A 20,197-nucleotide genomic window follows, 5' to 3' on the forward strand; every position below is an offset into this window, starting at 1 on the left:
CTTACAGTGTGGAAACAGGCCCTTCGGCCCAACAAGTCCACACCAACCCACCACCCATTCCCCCTTTACCTAACACTATGGGCAATTTAGCATGGCCAATTCACCTGACCGGCACATCTTTGGACTGTGGGAGGAAACCGGAGCACCCGGAGGAAACCCACACAGATACAGGGAGAATGTGCAAACTCCACACAGTCAGTCACCTGAGTCAGGAATTAAACCCAGGTCTCTGGTGCTGTGAGGCAGCAGTGCTAACCACTGTGCCACCGTGCCACCCTAGTAAAAGTTTAGAGAAACATGGGCCAAATGTAGACAAATGGGAAACCTGGTTGGCATAGATGAGCTGGATTAAAGGGTTTGTTTCCCACTGTGTGACTCTATGACAGTATGACTACCTACTACACTATCCTGTTCTCTATTATACGCCTTACTTTGAACGGTGCATGCCACCTTTCCATTGAAGAGCAGAAGGTACACAAGTCCTTCTCCAGCTCCCTCAAACTGTTCTAGGATTCAAATACTTTTCCAAGGTGAAGTATGATTTACCTGTACTTCTCTCAATTCATCAAATCTTATTTACTGCTCTATACTGGTCTGACTAAACACAGATTATGTGACAACTTTGTCAAACACAGGCTTTTCAATCCTCAGTTTTGTGGTTGCTTGTCATTTTAATTCTCCACCTTACTCCCAAGCTGAATGCTCTGTCATTGAACTCCTGTCCTGTCTCATAATGTGTTCTGGATGAACAGCACCTTGGCCTTCGAGCAGGCACGTTACAGACTTGAAAGGTCAACACTGTGTTTGAGCGTTTCAGATCTGTCCCAGATCTGTGCATTTGGTGTGGAGGGAGAGTTTGGCGTTTTCAGAGAATTGTTGATGTTACTTTAGTCATTCACACCTCTTCTAGTTCGTGCAGCATCTTCTTCAACCTTGCATTGTTATTCCTTTTGCAATGTAAGTTTCTATAACACTACAGGATATAGGAATATAATTAGGCTATTTGATCTTGGCTGATGTATTTCTTAACCCCATTCTCCCACCTTCTCCCTATAATCATTAATCCCCTGGGTGTCATAGTGGCTCAGTGGTTAGTACTGTTGCCTCACACCACCAGGGTCCCAGGCTCAATTCCACCTTCTGTAAGGAGTTTGTACGTTCTCACCTAATCTGCCTGGGTTTCCTCTGAGCGCTCTGGTTTCTTCCCACAGTCCATGGATGGCAGGTTAGATGGATTGGCAGTGCTGACTTGCCCATAGTCTCCAGGGATGTGCAGGCTAGATGGATTAGCCATGGGAAGTGCAGGATGGCGTTGGCTAGGATGTTTTTTGAAGAGTTGGTGTGGTCTTGATGGACAGAAAGGCCTGCTTCCACACTGTAGGAATTCTAATCAAGAACCTATCTATCTCCTTCTTAAATAAACTCAATGATTTGGCCTCCACAGCCCAAATGCGATGAGTTCCATAGATTGACCACCCACTAACTGAAGAAATTCCTCCTTATCTAAAGGGTCATCACTTCCCTTTGAAGCTGTGGCCTTGGGTCCTAGTCTCTTCTACCCATGGAAACATCTGCTCCATACTCACTCTATCCAGACCTCTCAAAATTCTGTAAGTTTCAATTAGATACCCCCTCATCCTTCTAAACTCCATCAAGTACAGACCCAGAGTCCTCAACTACTCCTGAAATGACAAGCCCTTCATCCTGAGCATCATTCTGAGCATCACTCTGGACCCACTCCAAGGCCAACACGTCCTTTCTTCACAGTATTAAATATGTAGTCTCACCAGAGCCTTACACAGCTTTACTCTTGTATTCTAGTCCTCTTGAAATGAATGCTAACATTGCATTTGCCTCCCTAACTGCCAACTGAACCTACATTTTAACCTTAAGAGAATCCTAAACTAGGACTCTCAAGTCCCCTTGTGCTTCACATTTCTGAAGCTTTTTTCTCATTTAGAGGATCGTCTACACCTTTATTCTTGGTACCAACGTTCATAAACTCACACTTTCTCACATTGTATTGCACCTGCCACTTCTTGGTCCACTCTTCTAGCCTGTCCAAGTCCTTTGGGAACCTTCTGACTTCTTCAACACCACCTGTCCCTCCACCTATCTTTGTGTCACCTACAAGCTTAGCAGCAATGCCCTCAGTTCCTTTGTCTAGATTGGTAATGTTTAGAGTGAATAGTTGTGATTTCAACAGTGACCACAGTGGAATTCTACTAGTCACTGGTTGATATCCTGAAAAAGACCCTCTGCCTTCTATTAGCCAGCCAATCCTTTATCCATGCCAGTACCTTGCCCCAAACACTATGGGCTCTTACCTTATTTGGCAGCCTCCTGTGAGGCACCTTGTCAAAGACCTTCTGGAAATCTAAAAGATCATACCCACTGGCTCTCATTTGTCTAACTTGCTCATTAACTCCTCAATGAATTCTAGCAGATTTGTCTGTGTGATTTATCTACTTTCAGACCTTTCAGTTTCCCCAGCACCTTCTCCTTCGTGATGGTCACTAACTTACTCTGCCCATTGACTTCCTTGACATTTCAGTATGCTACTGGTGTCTCCTAATGCATATTATGTATTCATTTATAGAACATAGAACATTACAGTGCAGTACAGGCCCTTCGGCCCTCGATGTTACGCCAACCTGTCATACCAATCTGAAGTCCATCTAGCCTATACTATTCCATGTATGTCCATTAGCTTGTCCAATGATGACTTAAATGTACTTAAAGTTGGCAAATCTACTACCGTTACAGGCAAAGCATTCCATACCCTTACTACTCTCTGAGTAAAGAAACTACCTCTGACATCTGTCCTATATCTATCACCCCTCAATTTAAAGCTATGCCCCCTCGTGCTCGTCATCACCATGCTTGGAAAAAGGCTCTCCCTGTCCACCCTATCTAACCCTCTGATTATCTTATATGTCTCTACTAAGTTACCTCAAGTCCCTCAGCCTTTCCTCGTAAGACCTTCCCTTTATATCAGGCAGTATCCTAGTAAATCTCCTCTGCACCCTTTCCAAAGCTTCCACATCCTTCTTATAACGCGGTGACCAGAACTGTACACAATACTCCAAGTGCGGCCGCACCAGTTCCTTCAGAATTTCTCTGTTCTCCTCTACTACCTCTCCAGCCTCATTTTCCAGCTATCCAATGTTCACACTTGCCTCACTCTCACCTTTTCATATATTTTTTTGAAAAATTACAATTGTCTTTTATATTATTAGCTAGTTTGTCTTCATAGTTGATTTGATTTGCTTTGATTTGACTTATTATTGTCACATGTACTGAGATACAGTGAAAAGTACTGCTTTGTGTGCTATCCAGACAAATCAAACCTTACTTAAGTACATCAGGGTAATGCAGAATATTGTATTACAGCTACAGAAGGTGCAGAAAGTCTAATATACACGAGGCCCATTCAAAAGATTTGATAACAGCGGGGTAGAAGCTGTTCTTGAATCTGTTCGTTATGTGTTTTCAAATTTTTGTATCTTCTGCCTGATAGAAGAGGGTGGAATCAAGTATAACAGGGATGGGAAGGGTCTTTCATTATGTTTGCTGCTTTTGCGAGGCAGTGGGAAATATAGACAGAGTCAATCGAAGGAAGGACTGGGCTGCGTTCACAACTCTCTGTAATTTCTTGCAGTCTTGAGCAGAGTAGTCATCTTACCAAGCTGTGTTGCATCCAGATAAGATGCTTTCCTGTTCTTTCTTGCTGGTTTTTAAAGGCTTTCTGCTAATCTTCACCACATTGTATGCTTTTCTTTGGATTTTGTGATATCCCTGACTTCTATTGACAGCCATGGTTACCTCATCTTCCCCTTAATGTACTTCTTCATCTTTGGATGTCTCCTGAATTACCTCCAGAAACTCCTGCCTTTGCTGTTCCACTTTCAGTCCTGCTAGATTATCCTTCCAATCAATTCTGGCCAGCAAATCCCTCATGTCTTTGTAGTTCCATTTATTCAGTTGTAATACCGTTTAATTTGATTCCAGCTTATTCCTCTAAAACTCCATCATAGATTCTATCGTATTATCATCACTGTCCCAGAGGGGTTGTTTTACCTTAAGCTCCCTAAACAAGTCTGCCTCATTACACATGTGCAAAATCCACAATTTCCTGTTCCCAGAAAAGATCATCTCATAGACATTCCACAAATTCCTTACCTTGGGATCCACTATAACCTGATTTTCCTAGGTTCACTTACATATTGAATTCCCCTAAGATTATTGTAATAGTGCCTTTCTTACATGACTTTTCTATTACCTGATTTATTTTTTTCCCACATCCTGACTACTGCCTCCTTGACTCAGGGTCTTTTGTCCTTTACTGTTTCTCAACTCTACCCACACAGATTCTATGACGTCTGACTCTATATCACTTCTTGCTATTGATTTGCTTTCATTTCCTACGAGTGAGACAGCCCCATTGCTCCGTCCATCTACCTGCTCTTTTGCTACGACATGTATCTTCGGACTTTTAGTTCCAGCCTTGTCCTGAAGAAGGGTTACAGTCGAAATGTTGACCTCTCCACCACCTGATGCTGCCTGGCTTGCTGTGTTCTCCAGCCATGTCTCCATGATGCCCACAATATTGTACCTGCCTGTTTCAAATTCTGCACTACAAGCTCATTTATCTTGTTTTGTATATTGTATGAATTGATGTACAGCACCCTCAGCCTTGCACTGATTTCCCACTTCTCATTGTTGTTCTTTTAATTGCTGCGCCTGAAGTTAAATTCCTGACTCTCTCCATATTCTCTGTCCACAACCTCATGCTCATCCACAACCTGAGCTACAAATCTTTTCAAGATCTTTGACTCTCTGTCCTATTACTTGTTCTGCAAACTGTAATAACCTTTCTTGAGCCCTCATTCAAAATTCTTGCGACCATCATATTTAGCTTTCCGCCAGAATCCCATTCCCGGATTGGTTCAGGTGGAGCCCACCCTATGGTACAGTTCCTTCCTATGCCATTATTGATGCTAGTGTACTACAAAATGGAACCCCTCTTTCCTGCACCACTCTTTTAACCACATCTTTACTTGCCTCATTTTCTTATCATGATGCCAAATTTCACATGGTTCAGTTAATAATTGAGAGATTATAACCCTTAGGTCCTGTTCTTTAACTTTGATCCTAATTCCCGACATTTCCCAAACAGGATCTGTTGCCTATACTGTTGGTCCCAACAGGGAGACAACAAATGTATCCTCCCCCTCCCACTCAATATCCTTTCAAGCCAGTTCACTATGTCCCTTAACTTGGTACAGTCAGGCAACCATGCAGGACTCTTAAAAAGTATACTTTCTGTTCCTCTATTTATAGAATCCCTGATCACTTATCATTTTGCTACCCCTATTTGAATGGCCTCCTGTCCCATGGTACAGCAGCCAATTTTCCCATCCTCCCTCCAGTCATTTTGTTCATCCACACTGGGAACAAATACCTTATACCTGTTGGACAAAGTCAAGAAATGAAGCTCCTCCAATGATAAATTCAAGAGCCCTCTACCTGCCTCATTTGTTGTCACATCTAACTGTCCCTGACCACTGGCCAAATTTGAAGTACTTATAGAATGTATCTTCCTCCTGAAACAGAGCACCTGGGTAATTCTCACTGTCTCTAATGCATCACAGGGTACAAAGCTCAGACTCCAGGTCATCAGTTCTGAGCCTGAGATCCTCAAGCAACCAACATCTACCAAGGATGTGGTCACTATGAACTTGGGGTCCTCCAGCTCCCATATCATGAAGATACAACACGTCACTTGGCTCTGCATCTCTAAATTATTTAAATTGGTTTTTAATTTGTATTTTGAAATTTCCCACTGGTCTTTAGATTTCGATATGCAAAATATTTCTCCAATTTACCTTTAATCTCAAAGCAATTGAGAATAAGTATTGTTATGACACTGAGGTGAACCCCTCTATTAATTAAATCAAACACCCAGAAAAGTTCACCTCGCCTCATAGTCTGTTAAAATATGAGTGACAGAGAACACCCAAATTACACTATTTAAAGAAAATAATATCAATTCACTCTTTAACTCTAAAAGTGAACATTAAACAACAATTATTCACAACTCTAAGCCCTGCTTTCTCTTAATTGCTTATCACCTGCCTTCAACTCTGTAACAATATACAGCATCAATAAGACACTTATTAAAATTACATCAACTTAATTTCAAAACCCCACAACTGCTGTCATCTTTTGCATATATCTTCTTCCAGCTGAAGATCTCCCTGGGTCGTCTTCCTTCCTTTTTCATATGAATACGATTCATATGAAAAGGTACCTTTGATAGACAGTGTTTCCTAATTTCTTGGTGTCTCATGATGGCACTTGCTCTGACTCCAATTTTAAAAATGCCTGAATTTTTATATCCCCACCATTGGATAGTCTCATTGGTTAGATGTTGGCAAAACAATAAATTCAAATGCTATTGTGTTAATATCCTGGGGCATAATTTAAATTGATTGGTTAAATTTGAATTGTTGTCAACAAAGCAACCAACTCAGATATCCATTTCACAAGCAAATGTTACATATTTTCAAATTTCCAGTAGATTCTGTGACTGCCATCTCATCAGATCACACCGATGCTCGTAAGCTCTCAGTTCAGAACAATGTTCACTCTCTCTTAAAGGTACAGTACATGCCTTCAACTTCATAACAGTATTCAAATTAGCAGTTACAAATTCAACTAATGAACTTATGACTTTTCCTGTGAGGTCACTCTATTGTGTTTTCACTGCTTCTGATTCCCAAGTCCCCTCTCCTGCTGGCCTCTCTCTCTTTGAACTTCCAGGTAAGGGTGTAGGCCTCAAACTTTAGCCTCAATTTTTATTTCCTGTTCAGTCTCAGCATCCTCCTCCAATGGCTCCTCTGTCTCCTTACGTCCAAGTTCCCTCAGATCTTAATTGGACATTAAAGAGCAGAGGTACCCAACAATGACAGAAAAGAAGGGACTGATCACCACACCCACTGCTCTCTCCCTCACCTAACTCCAAATTTTTTTTTAACAGCAAACATTTACTTTATTCCACCTGCCGTAGGTTGACCCACAATGTCCTTAGAGAGGGAATTCCAGAGTTTTGATCCAGCGACTGTGAAGGAATAGTGATATATTTCCAAGTTGGGATGGTGAGTGACTTGGATGGGAACTTGCAAGTGGTGGTGTTCCCATGTATCTGCTGCCCATGTGTTCTGGATGGAAGTGATTGTGGCTTTGGAAGATGCTGACTGAGAACCTTGGGTGAATTTCTGCAGTGCATCTTTTACATAGCATACATACACTGCTGCTCCTGAGCATCAGTGGTGGAGGGAGTGGATGCTTGTGGATGTGCCAATCAAGCAGGCTGCTTTGTCCTGGATCGTGCCAAGCATCTTGAGTATTGTTGGAACTGCATCCATTCAGCCAAGTGGGCAGTGTTCCATCACATTCCTGATTTGTGCCTTGTTGATGATGGACAGGCTTTGGGGAGTCATGAGGTAAATTACCCGCTGCAGTATTCCTAGCCTCTGATATGCTCTTGTAACCACTATGTTTATCTGGCGAGTCTAGTTGAGTTTCTGGTCAGTGATAATCCCCAGGATGCTGATTGTGGGGGAATTCAGTGATGGTAACACCATTGAATGCCAAGGGGCAGTGGTTACAATGTCTCTTATTGACGATGGTCAGAGTCTGGCACTTGTGTAGCGCAAATGTTACTTGCCACTTGTCAGCCCAAGCCTGGATATTGCCCAGTTCTTGTTGCATTTGAACATGGACTGCTTCTGTATCTGAGTCACAAATGGTGCTGAACATTATGCAATAATTGGCAAACATCCCCATTTCTGACCTTATGATGGAGGGAAGTTCATTGATGAAGCAGCTGAAGATGGTTGGGCCTAGGACACTACCCTGATGAACTCCTGCAGAGATGTCCGTGGGTGGCACGGTGGTTAGCACTGCTGCATCACAGCGTCAGAAACCCGGGTTCAATTCCCGCCTCTGGCGACTCTGTGTGGAGTTTGCACATTCTCCCCGTGTCTGCGTGGGTTTCGTCCGGGTGCTCCGGATTCCTCCCACAATCCAAAAATGAGCAGGTTAGGTGAATTGGCCATGCTAAATTGCCGATAGTGTTAGGTGAAGAGGTAAATGTAGGGGAATGGGTCTGGGTGGGTTGCGCTTCGGCGGGTCGGTGTGTAAGTGATCTAATCTAATCATGTCCAGGAGCGAGGTAACTGACCTCCAACAACTACAACCATCTTCCAATGTGCCAGGTATGACTCCAACCAAGGGAGAGTTTTCCCCCTGAGATCCATTGATTCCAGTTTTCCTAGGGCTCCTTGAATAGAATAGAATATATAATATCCTTCATTTCCATGTGTACTCAATTACTGGAGGACAGGAGTACAGTGATACGTTTCTGCAATGTCACCTCATGTGATGCCATCTTAGGTACAAGTACCTAGGTACAAATCTTGGGGATAAAAAAAGGTATAAAAATGTAGTTGCATTACTTTACGGTGATCCATCGTGTAAGTTAGAAATATGACATAGTTAAAAGGGTAGACATTATAGTCAGATAGACAAATTACAAATAAATGTTCCATTGCAGTGGCTCAATGCAGGGGCTTCCACAAATGGTCTGACCGCCTGCCCCAGACCCCAGTCCAACAACCATCCCCACTCTGTTCCAAGCCTCCAGTCTGCTCTGCATTGGCTCTGGGCTGTTCCAAGGTAAGTTTCCTCTGGGCTGCCTGTGCCAACCTACGCTCTGGGATACCACACTCGGTCAAATGCAGCCTTAATGACAAGACCCTTCACTCTCACCTCACCTCTGCAATTCAGTTTGATTGTTCACGTTTGAACCGAGGCTGTAATAAAGTCAAGAGCTGAGTGGCTCTAATGGAACCCAAAGTGGATGACATTGAACAGGTAAAGCACTGTTGATGACACCTTCCATCACTTTACTGATGATGGACAGGTTTTGGAGCATTCAGAGATGAGTTACCTGCCACAGTATTCTGAGCCTCTGACTGGCTCTTGGAACCTTTGTGTTTATGGTGTGGTGAGTCCAGAGTAGACTGATGGACTGGTAATTGCCATGGTCGGATTTGTCCTGCTTTTTGTGTATAGGATATACTTGGACAGTTTTCAAATATTGTTGGCTAGATGCCAGTGTTGTAACAGTACAGGAACAGCTTGGCTATAGGAACTGCAAGTTCTGGAGCACAAGTCTCCAGTATTGTTGCTGGAATGTTGTCAGGGCCCTCAGCCTTTGCAGTGTCCAGCATTTCTTGACATCACATAGAGTGAATTGAATTGACTGAACAGTAGTATCTGTAATGCTGGGGACCGCTGGAGGAGGCTGAGATGTGTCATCAACTGGACACTTCGGGATGAAGAATGCTGTGAATGCTTCAACCTAAATACATTGATGTGGTGGGCTCTTCCATCGTTGAGGGATTAAATTGCACCCAGTCATAAGTGCAACTTTAAGTTATTGTTAAATTAAAGAACAGACTACACTTTTGAATAAAATTAACCCTTAATTTAAGTTCGTCCTTATTATCTACCCCTTCAGTCTTCCCTGTTTCACCCAAATCAATTTATACACTAGGTTGGGACCTAACGTGGATCTGACTACTTGTCCCCCTCCCCAGCCTGACACTTGTTTAAAACCTGTTACATTTCTAATTTTTCAGTTTTGGTGAAAGACCACTGACTGAAACCTAACGCTGTTTCTCCAGAAATGATGCCAGACTTGCTGAACATTTCCAAACAAAAAGACTTTTAAAATTAGTGGTGCCGCTCACTCGTGATACCGAGGGGCCTATTTTTGTTTTGCACCGAGTTTGAGTTACTTCGTTCCCAATGATGCACATGCCCCAGACCCTTGTTTTGCAATAGCTCCCAGTTTCAATGGGGAGCTCGACAGTAAGTCGCTGGTTGCTGGGAGACCTGAGCTGGCAAGCAACACGCACTCACTCAGTCACGCTGTGAATCCAGTACCTGCCACCGCCGCTATGTAGTCTGTAGCCGGAGAAAATTTCATCAGCACTTTTGCTTATTCTTTTGTCTGTTTACTTTTCCCCTCCCGCCCCCTTTTGGTAACTCCATCACGATGGACGGCGAGAACGACTCGATCAGCAGCAGCAGCAGCGTTCCTTCAAGCGGATCGAGAGAATATAAAATCGTGATGCTTGGCGCTGGTGGGGTTGGGAAAAGCGGTAGGTTCGAAAATTAATGGTTTGTACAACTTGGCGTGTCAGCAGCGTCTCCCGTCCCGGCTGGGGACTGAGATTGGGTCTGCACTGGCCGCTGGCAATGTTGGTGTCAAGATCTATGAACAGTAAGGAAGCTTATCCAGACTGTTTTAAAATTCTGTAAATAAAGAGGGTTGCACAGTGCTGTAGGTTTCAGGGAGGCTGGTCCCAGTTACAGACATCTATTATAGTGGATGCTGTACCCACCTCTGAGGGTTGATGGTTTACCAATTCCCTGGGAACGAAACAGCAGAACAAAGTAACTTGACACATCTGGGATGTCTAGAAAAGGAGAAACAGGTGCGTTTAAAAAAAATGAAATCCTGTAGATGCTGGAAATCTGAAACAAAGAGCAAACATCGAGGGAGAGAGAAGCAGAGTCGATGTCACAGTTGAGGTGCCAGAAGACTGGAGGTTGGCTAACATGTTGCCACTATTTAAGAACGGTGGCAAGGAAAAATCAGGAAACTATAGACTGGTGAGCCTGACATCAGTGGGGGGCAAGTTGTTGAAGGGAATCCTGAAGGACAGGAATCACATGTATTTGGAAATTCGGGATAGTCAACATGGTTTTCTGTGTGGGAAATCATGTCTCACAAACTTGACTGAGTTTTTAAAGAAGTAGCAAAGAGGATTGATGAGGGCAGAGCAGTGGAGTGATCTATACGGACTTTAGTAAGGAGTTCAGCAATGTTCCTCATGGTAGAATGGTTAGCAAGAGTAGATCACACAGAGTGCAGAGAGAACTAGCCATTTGGATACAGGGTTGCCTTTCAGACTGGAGGTCTGTGGTCAGTGGTGTGTCACAAGGATCAATTCTGGGTCCACTGCTGTTCGTCATTTATATAAATGATTTGGATGTGAACATAGGAGGTATAGTTAGTAAGTTTGCAGATGACTCCAAAATTAGAGGTGTAATGGACAGCGAAGAAGGTTACCTCAGAGTGCAATGGGATCTTGATCAGATGAGCCAATGGGCTGAGGAGTAGCAGATGGAGTTTAATTTCAATAAATGTGAGGTGCTACATTTTGGAAAGGCATATCAGAACAGGACTTATAGATTTAATGGTAAGGTTCTGGAGACTGTTACTGAACAAAGTGATCTTGAAGTGCAGGTTCATAGTTCCTTGAAAGTAGAATCACAGGTAGATAGGATACTGAAGAAGGCATTTGGTGTGCTTACCTTTATTAATCAAAGTATTGAGTACAGGAGTTGGGAGGCCATGTTGCGACTGACATTGTTTAAGCCACTTTTGGAATACTGGTCGTGCAATTCTGGTCTCCCTGTAAAAGGAAGGAAGTTGTGAAACTTAAAAGGGTTCAGAAAAGATTTACGAGGATGTTGCCAGGGTTGGAGGATTTGAGCTATAGAAAGAAGTTGAATAGGCTGGGGCTGTTTTCCCGGAGCATTGGATCCTGGAGTATTTATAGAGATCTATAAAGTCATGAGGGGAATGGATATGGTAAATAGGCAAGCTCTTTTCTCTGGGGTGTGGGTGTCCAGAACTCAGTTTAGGATGAGAGGTGAAAAATTTAAAAGGGACCTAAGGGGCAACTTTGTCATGCAGAGGGTGGTGCATGTATGGAATGCCAGAGGAAGTGGTGGAGGCTGGTACAATTGCAACATTTAAAAGACATCTGGGTGGGTATATGATTAGGAAGAGTTTAGAGGGATATAGTCCAAATGCTGGCAAATGGGACTAGATTAGGTTTGGATATCTGGTCGCCATGGACAAGTTGGACTAAAGGGTCTGTTTCGTGCTGCATATCTCTGTGACTCATCCTCAGTTTTGAATTCCAGTTTCTTAGAGATGTCTAAAGTGTTGATGTAGGAGGGAAAGCTTCAGGTATCAGGATCACAGGTCCTGCCTTCCAGGGCAGGAGGGGCCTGCATGAAAAGGGCAAGTTGCACCTAAACTGGAGGGCCATCAATATCCTGGCAGGAAAGGTTTGCTAGTGCTACTTAGGAATGGTATTGCAGATGTATAGTAACCACAGCAGTAGGTCAACATGTGGTCTGACTGAGAGGGAGTTAGAGGCTAAAGCCAATAAGCCTAACAGGAAGGACATACAGGGAGAGGTTACTGAACACAGTGGGATTGATAGTCTGAAGTTTTTTTTTAATTCACTCACAGGGTATGGGCCTCTCTAGCTAGACAGGCATTTATTGCCTAATCCTAACTGTTCCCTAACAGTGAAGAGTGGACCGCATTGCTGTGGGTCTGGCCTACCATATAGGCCAGATCAGATAAGGATGACAGATTTCCCTAGAAGACATCAGTGAACGAAATGGGTTTTTCCAACAATTGACAATGGTTTTCTGGTCATCATTAGACCCTTAATTCTTGTTTCTTTTTAGTAAAGTGCATTTGTTTTAATGAGAGGAGTATGACAAGTGAAACAGATGAAGTTAGAGTTTGGATTAATGCAGATAACAATGATGCTGTAGCTCTTACAGAGATTTGGTTTACAGAGGGATAAGACCAGCAGCCTAACATTCCAGGATTTAGATGTTTCAGATGAGCGAGAGAGGGATGTAAAAAAAGTGGGAGAATTGTGTTACTGATAAGGGAGAATATCACAGCTGTACTGAGGGAGGACACCTTTGAGGACTCATCCAGTGAGATGATAAGGGTCGAGCTCAGGAATAGAAAGGGCACAGTCACTTTCATGGGGTTGTACAATTGGCCTGCCAACATCCAGCAAGAGATGGAGGAACAAATATGTGGACAGATTATGGTAAAATGTAAAAACGACAGGGTTATTGTGGTGGTTGTTTTAACTTCCCCTATATTGACTGGGATTCCATTAGTGCCAGGGGCTTGGATGGGGGAGAAATTTGTTAGGTGCATCCTAGAGGGTTTCTTCCTGCAATATGTAAATAATCCAACTAGGGGAAGAGCCAGGTTGGATTTGATATTGAGGAATGAGCCTGGCCCGGTGATTGAATTTTCAGTGAGAGACCATCTTGGGAACATTAATCAGAATTTCGTAAACTTTAAGTTCCTTATGGATCAGAAGAAGAGTAGTCCTTGGATGAAAGTGCTAAAATGGGCAAGGCTAATTCCAATAATATTAGGCAGGAACTGAGGAGTGTAGATTGGAGGTGGCTGTTTGAGGGTAAATCACATCTGGCATGTGGGAATCTTTTAAGGTCAGGGTCAGCATGTTCCTGTGAAAATGAAGGATAACAATAGTGAGATTCAGGAACCTTGGATGTTGAGGTAAATTGTGAGCTTCGTCAGAAAGAAAAAGGAGGCATCTGCAAGATTTAGGAAACTGAAGACAGACCGAGCTCTCAAAGAATATAAAGAAAACAGGAAAAAATTTAACAAGGAGTTAGGAAAGTTAAAAGGGTACATGAAATGTCTTTGACAAATAGGGTTGTGAAAAATTCAAAGGCATTTTAAACATAGATAAGAAGCAAGGATGTAACGAGGGAAAGGTTAGATCCACTTAAGGACAAAGAAGGGAATTTATGCATGAAACCAGGGGAAGTGAGTGGAGTCATTAATTATTCTTTACAAAATTCACAAATGAGAAAGATATGGTGGATGGTGAGTCAAGTTCTGGTATGTTGATATTGTATGTTGCTTTGAAAAAGGGGATGAGGCTTTGGGTGTTTTGAAAAGCATTAAGGTAGACAAGTCCCCATGGCCTGATGGGATCTATCCCAAAATGCTGAGGGGCGCAGGTGAAGAAATTACTGGTGCCTTATATGAAATTTTTGCATAATCTTTAGTCAAAGGACAGATCCCAGTGGACTGGAGAATAACCAATATTGTTCCTTTGTTTAAGAAGGGCAACAGGGATGATCTGTGAAATTACAGGCTGGTGAACCTTACATAGTTGTTAGGAAATTATTGGAGAAGATTCTGAGGGACAGGATTTCCTCATATTTAGAAAAATATTGACTTATTAGTGATTGGCAGCATGGCTTTATGTGGGGGAGGTCATGTCTCATAAACTTGACTTGAGTTTTTAAGGAAGCAGTAAGTTGATTGGTGAGGGTAGAGCAGTGGATGTTGTCTACATGGAATTTAACAAGGTCGTTGACAAAGTTGATACAGAAGGTGAAGTTATATGGTGAGCTGATAAATGCATACAGAACTGACTTAGTCATAGAAGACGGGACATAGTAGTGCGGGAAGGGTATTCTTATGACTTGAGGTCTAAGACCAGCGGTAATCTATAGGGGTCAGTGCTGGGACCCTTGTTGTTTGGAACATTTATAAATGACTTGGATAAGAATGTAGGTGATCCGATTAGTATGTTTGCAGATGACACGAAGATTGGGGAGCTGCAGATAGGTGAGAAGGATTACAAGAGGATAAAGAGGATATATAAAGTTGGCTGGGGAGTTGGTCAGAGAAATTACTGATGGATTTTAATCTTGAAGAATGTGAGGTGATGCATTTTGGAAGGTCTAATGTCAGAGGGAAGTATACAGTAAATGGCAGAATCCTTAGAAACATTAACAGAGGGATATCGAGGGATCTAAACAATCAAGTCCACAGTTCCCTGAAAGTAGTAACAAAGCAGATAAGATGATAAAGAAGATAGAAGGTTTGGCTTCATTGACCAGGGCATAGAGTACAAAAATTGGCAAGTGATTTGCATCTGTATAGAACTTTAATTAGGCCACATTTGGAATATTACATACAGTTCTGGTCATCACACTACCAAAAGGATGTGAAGGCTTTGGAGAAGGTATGTTGCTTGGTATAATCTAAGAAGTTGCCTGGTTTGGACAGTATTAGCTATGCGAACAAATTTGGTTTGTTTTCACTTGAATTCAGAGGCTGAGGGCAACCTGATAGGAGTTTACAAAATTAAGATTGGCCTGGATATTCTGAGTCTTTTTACCAGTGTAGAAATGTCAAATACTTAGAGACTTTAGGGTAAAAGGAGAAAAGTTTAAAGGAGATGTGAGAACCAATTTTTTTTTATACAGAGGGTGGTAATTGCCTGGAAAGTATTGCCTGAGGAGGTGGTAGAAGCAGATACAATAACAATGTTTATGAGGCATCTTGAATGACACATGAATTGATAGGGGATTGAGGAACAGAGACTGTGTAGAGGCAAAACGTTTTTAGTTTAGAAAGGCATCATGTGTCGATGCAAAATTGGGTAGGCCAAAGGGCCTGTTCCTGTGCTGTACTGTTCTTTGTTCTATGTTTGATTCATACTGGACTCGAAATGTTATCTCTGTTTCCATCTCCACAGATGCTGCCAGACCTGCTGAGTTTCTCCATCATTCTTGTTCTTCGTCTCAGATTGCCAGCATCTTTTCTTCTTTTCTGGAGTATTGTGCGCTGCTTTGGTCTCTTTACCAAAGAAAAGATACACTGTCACATAGAGTTCCACCATGGTTCATCAGACTGTTTCCTGGGATGGCAGGCTTGTTGAATGAGAAGATATTGGGATGGCTGAGCTTGTAGTTTGCGAAAATCTCAATGAAAAGTATAAAATTCTGACAGGGTTGGATGCAGAGATGGTGTTGCCCCTGTTTGTGATTGTCTAGAACAAGAGATCACCACTTAGGAATGAGAAAAGGAGAAATTTCTTCATTCAGAGGGTGGTGATCCTTTGGATTTCTTTATGGAATTCTCTGTGGATGGTTCTGAACGTCAAGTCACTGAATATATTTAAAGAAAACATTAGTAGATTTTTAGATGCATAAAGGCATCAAGGGATATGGGGAGTGAAAGAGAGTATGACCCTGCAATAGAGGATCAACCATGATCATTTTGAATGTTCGAGCAGGCTCATTGGGCTGAATTGCCTGATCTTCTTCCTATTTTCTATTTTTTTAAATGTTGCTTCCTTTTAAAAAAGAAACATTTGTCATGAAGTTTACACTTGCTGAACCGGGGTACTTTCAACTGTTGTGGGGTTAATTAAAAAACCCGCATTTATGGAGAATTGTAAACCTGCGCCAAAATATTATAGGGATGTTGATGGTTGTAAACAGTATCATGTTCAACATTTGATTAGAAAATCTACAGACACATTAGGCTCTAACATTCCAATATTTCGTTGTTCAATGACATTGAGTGTCGTGAACTCTTTAGTGAGTCACTTTGCTGAAAGGAGTTTCTGATGCTTTGCAGTTGGAGTGACCCTGAGTATATGAAATGAATACAGTAAGGCTTGTACACATTGGTATACATTATACATGATTTACTAAAGCATTCTGCTTTTAATTACATTGAGCACTTTTTTGTTTGAGGCTTGTTTGAAACCTAAGCTTCCCGTACAACTATCTGTCTAGGCTTGGATATATTCTCAACAATTTGTTTAGACCTATCTATGACAATTCACTCGAACATGCCAATAGTAGGTTGATGGCTCCTTTCAAAACCTTCCTGCATTAAAACACTCTTGTCTTCCTATCCTTATCCCTTCCATTGATCTTTTCCTCTATTCTTACCTCTCACTCTTTCTATTTTAAAAATGTGTACACTGTTCATCTGCTGAATTGTTTAAAACTAAAACAATTTTAGATAATGGCAACTCACAAATACCTTGTGTGAATCAAATTTTGCACTCATATATATTCCAAATAGATATACTTCAGGAAGTTTCAATATGAACCATTATTATTGGTTTCAACACACTTGTACCAACACAGATTGTCAGTTAACCATGACCCAACGTTTAAATGAATCCTTTTGTTGGTAACTTTCTTTTTAAACAAAGTTATACTTAAATAAAAATCACAAGAAACAGAATTTTCATCTTGCTTTTATGAGAGTACAGAGCTGTTCGGAAATTGAAAATTGGGAACGAACCTGTCTTCCTAGGTTTCTTCCAATCTTTTCTGCCCAATTCATTACTCTGGCAGCACCTCTATTTGTGACTGGAAGCAGCCACCCAAGCAAGGGCAGGTATATTCATATGAAGGAATAATAACCATGTGATGCCATACATTCTATTTTTTGTTGCTTTGTACAACAATATCTTTGTACAGCAAATAGGCACATTTTGCATTCAAAATTGAAATGATCTTTTAATACTTAAGCAGTCACTTAGGAGTACAGAATTGCAAAAGTAGTAAAAAGAGACCTATTGGCAAAACTTATTGTCTTTGGGTTATCAGGCCAAATGCAACATGAAAATGGAAAATGGGAAGCCTTCAGAAATGAGATAACGAGAATCCAGAGAAAGTATATTCCTGCTAGGGTGAAAGGAAAGGCTGGTAGGTACAGGGAATGCTGGATGACTAAAGAAATTGAGGGATTGATTAAGAAAAAGAAGGAAGCATATATAAGGTATAGACAGGATAGATCGAGTGAATCCTTAGATGAGTATAAAGGAAGTAAGAGTATACTTAAGAGGGAAATCAGGAGGGCAAAAAGGGGACATGAGGTAGCTTTGGCAAATAGAATTAAGGAGAATCCAAAGAGTTTTTACAAATACATGAAGGACAAAAGGGTAACTAGGGAGAGAATAGGGCCCCTCAAAGATCAGCCAAGTGGCCTTTGTGTGGAGCCGCAGAAAATGGGGAAGATACAAAATGAGTATTTTGCATCAGCATTGACTGTGGAAAAGGATATGGAAGATATAGACTGTAGGGAAATAAATGGTGACATCTTGCAAAATGTCCAAATTACAGAGGAGGAAGTGCTGGATGTCTTGAAATGAGTAAAGGTGGACAAATCCCCAGGACCTGATCAGGTGTACCCTAGAACTCTGTGGGAAGCTAGAGAAGTGATTGCTGAGCCTCTTGCTGAGATATTTATATCATCGATTGTCACAGGTGAGGTGGCGGAAGATTGGAGTTTGGCTAATGTGGTGCCACTGTTTAAGAAAGGCGGTAAGGACAAGCCAGGGAATTATAGACCAGTGAGCCTGATGTTGATGGTGGGCAAGTTGTTGGAGGGAATCCTGAGGGACAGGATATACATGTATTTGGAAAGGCAAGGACTGATTAGGGATAGTCAACATGCCTTTGTGTGTGGGAAATCATGTTTCACAAACTTGACTGAGTTTTTTGAGGAAGTAACAAAGAGGATTGATGAGGGCAGAGTGGTAAGATATGATCTATATGGACTTCAGTAAGGCAGTCCACAAGGTTCCCCATGGGAGACGGATTAGCAAGGTTAGATCTCATGGAATACAGGGAGAACTCACCATTTGAATACAGAACTGGCTCAAAGGTAGAAGACAGAGGGTGGTGGTGGAGGGTTGTTTTTCAGATTGGAGGCCTGTGACCAGTGGAGTGCCACAAGGATCGGTGCTGGGCCCTATACTTTTTGTCATTTTCATAAATGATTTGGATGCGAGCATAAGAGATGCAGTTAGTAAGTTTGCAGATGACACCAAAATTGGAGGTGTAGTGGACAGCGAAGAGGGTTACCTCAGATTACAACAGGATCTTGACCAGATGGGCCAATGGGCTGAGAAGTGGCAGATGGAGTTTAATTCAGATAAATGTGAGGTGCTGCATTTTGGGAAAGCAAATCTTAGCAGGACTTATACACTTAATAGTAAGGTCCTAGGGAGTGTTACTGAACAAAGGAGTGCAGGTTCATAGCTCCTTGAAAGTGGAGTCACAGGTAGATAGGATAGTGAAGAAGGCATTTGGTATGCTTTCCTTTCTTGGTCAGAGTATTGAGTACAGGAGTTGGGAGGTCATGTTGTGGCTGTACAGGACATTGGTTAGGCCACTGTTGTAATATTGCATGCAATTCTGGACTCCTACTTATCGAAAAGATGTTGTGAAACTTGAAAAGGTTCAGAAAAGGTTCACAAGGATGTTGCCAGGGTTGGAGGATTTGAGCTATTGGGAGATGCTGAACAGGCTGGGCCTGTTTTCCCTGGAGCGTCAGAGGCTGAGGGGTGACCTTATAGAGGTTTACAAAATTTGAGGAGCATGGATAGGGTAAATTGGCAAAGTCTTTTCCCTGGGATCGGGGAGTACAGAACTAGAGGGCTTAGGTTTAGGGTAAGAGGGGAAAGATATAAAAAAGACCTATGGGGCAACTTTTTCACGCAGAATGTGGTACGTGTATGGAATGAGCTGCCACAGAAAGTGGTGGAGGCTGGTACATTTGCACTGTTTAAGAGGCATTTGGATGGGTTTATGAATAGGAAGGGTTTGGAGGGATATGGGCCAGGTGTTGGCAGGTGGGACTAGATTGGGTTGGGATATCTGGTCGGCATAGACCATACATCTCTATGACTCTATGACTCTATGATGAATTGAAACAATCTCAAGGATTTGTATCATTATGGAATGGTACTGATTGATTGGCAAATTGACTCAGTTGGCATTGACATTGAAAAATTAACAGAGCAATATGCTTCCTAAACTCCTGGGTATTTCAAAAGAGGCACAAGTGTTGAACATGTTCCTTTTGTTTGCAGGGAATCGATCCCTGCATTAAACTGAGACTAGGACAGAAGTCACACAATACAAGGTTATAGTCCAATAGGTTTATTTGAAATCACCAACTTTTGGAGCGCTGCTCCTTTGTCGGGTGTAGTGAAGGGAAACACAGAGGCACAGAATTTATAGGTAGAGAGATCAAACAATAGTACAAATGGTGTGAGTGGAGTGTTGGCAGGCCAGATTAGAACTCTCTGCAGGTGATCAAAGTGGCAGAAGATATGAGTAAACTGTCCAAAGCTGAATAACAATTGGAGGGATGACCTTTGATTCGATTAATTGGGCAGATAGATAATTACAAAAAATTAAAAATAAAGTGGTGCTGGAGACAAACCAAAAGGCTGGATTAACATGATAGGTATGAGTCACATGCCGAGGGTCTAACCACTGTAACAAATAATCCAAAACTGTACAAACTAATTAAGGTAGAGAGATCATACCAAGTTATCAAGGTGATAGTGTCAAAATAGGACAATGAGGAATATTTTACAGATACAGAACAGTATGGTGGGGTTACGTATTGCACAACATG

General features: G+C 42.0%; 2 protein-coding genes across 4 annotated transcripts in view; one reads left to right on the forward strand and one right to left on the reverse strand.

The window, feature by feature from the left end:
- The window catches only part of LOC140478659 (uncharacterized), a 49,335-nt gene extending 39,206 nt beyond the window's left edge, over positions 1–10,129 (reverse strand). Inside the window, exon 1 of the mRNA XM_072571894.1 lies at positions 10,018–10,129. Within this exon, the coding sequence (XP_072427995.1) occupies positions 10,018–10,060 (43 nt within the window). The 5' untranslated portion in view covers positions 10,061–10,129. The remainder of the gene's footprint in view (positions 1–10,017) is intronic.
- rit1 (Ras-like without CAAX 1) overlaps positions 10,125–20,197 on the forward strand; it is a 326,724-nt gene continuing 316,651 nt past the window's right edge. Inside the window, exon 1 of one of the 3 annotated variants that reach the window (XM_072571920.1) lies at positions 10,125–10,235. In XM_072571920.1, the coding sequence (XP_072428021.1) occupies positions 10,130–10,235 (106 nt within the window). In that variant the 5' untranslated portion in view covers positions 10,125–10,129. Of the gene's footprint in view, positions 10,236–10,301; positions 10,358–20,197 lie in introns of those variants that run through there. The other 2 variants (XM_072571911.1, XM_072571930.1) reach the window with 2 other exon arrangements.

This window comes from Chiloscyllium punctatum, chromosome 1, assembly GCF_047496795.1.
Source record: "Chiloscyllium punctatum isolate Juve2018m chromosome 1, sChiPun1.3, whole genome shotgun sequence".
In the NCBI taxonomy this organism is placed as follows: domain Eukaryota; kingdom Metazoa; phylum Chordata; class Chondrichthyes; order Orectolobiformes; family Hemiscylliidae; genus Chiloscyllium; species Chiloscyllium punctatum.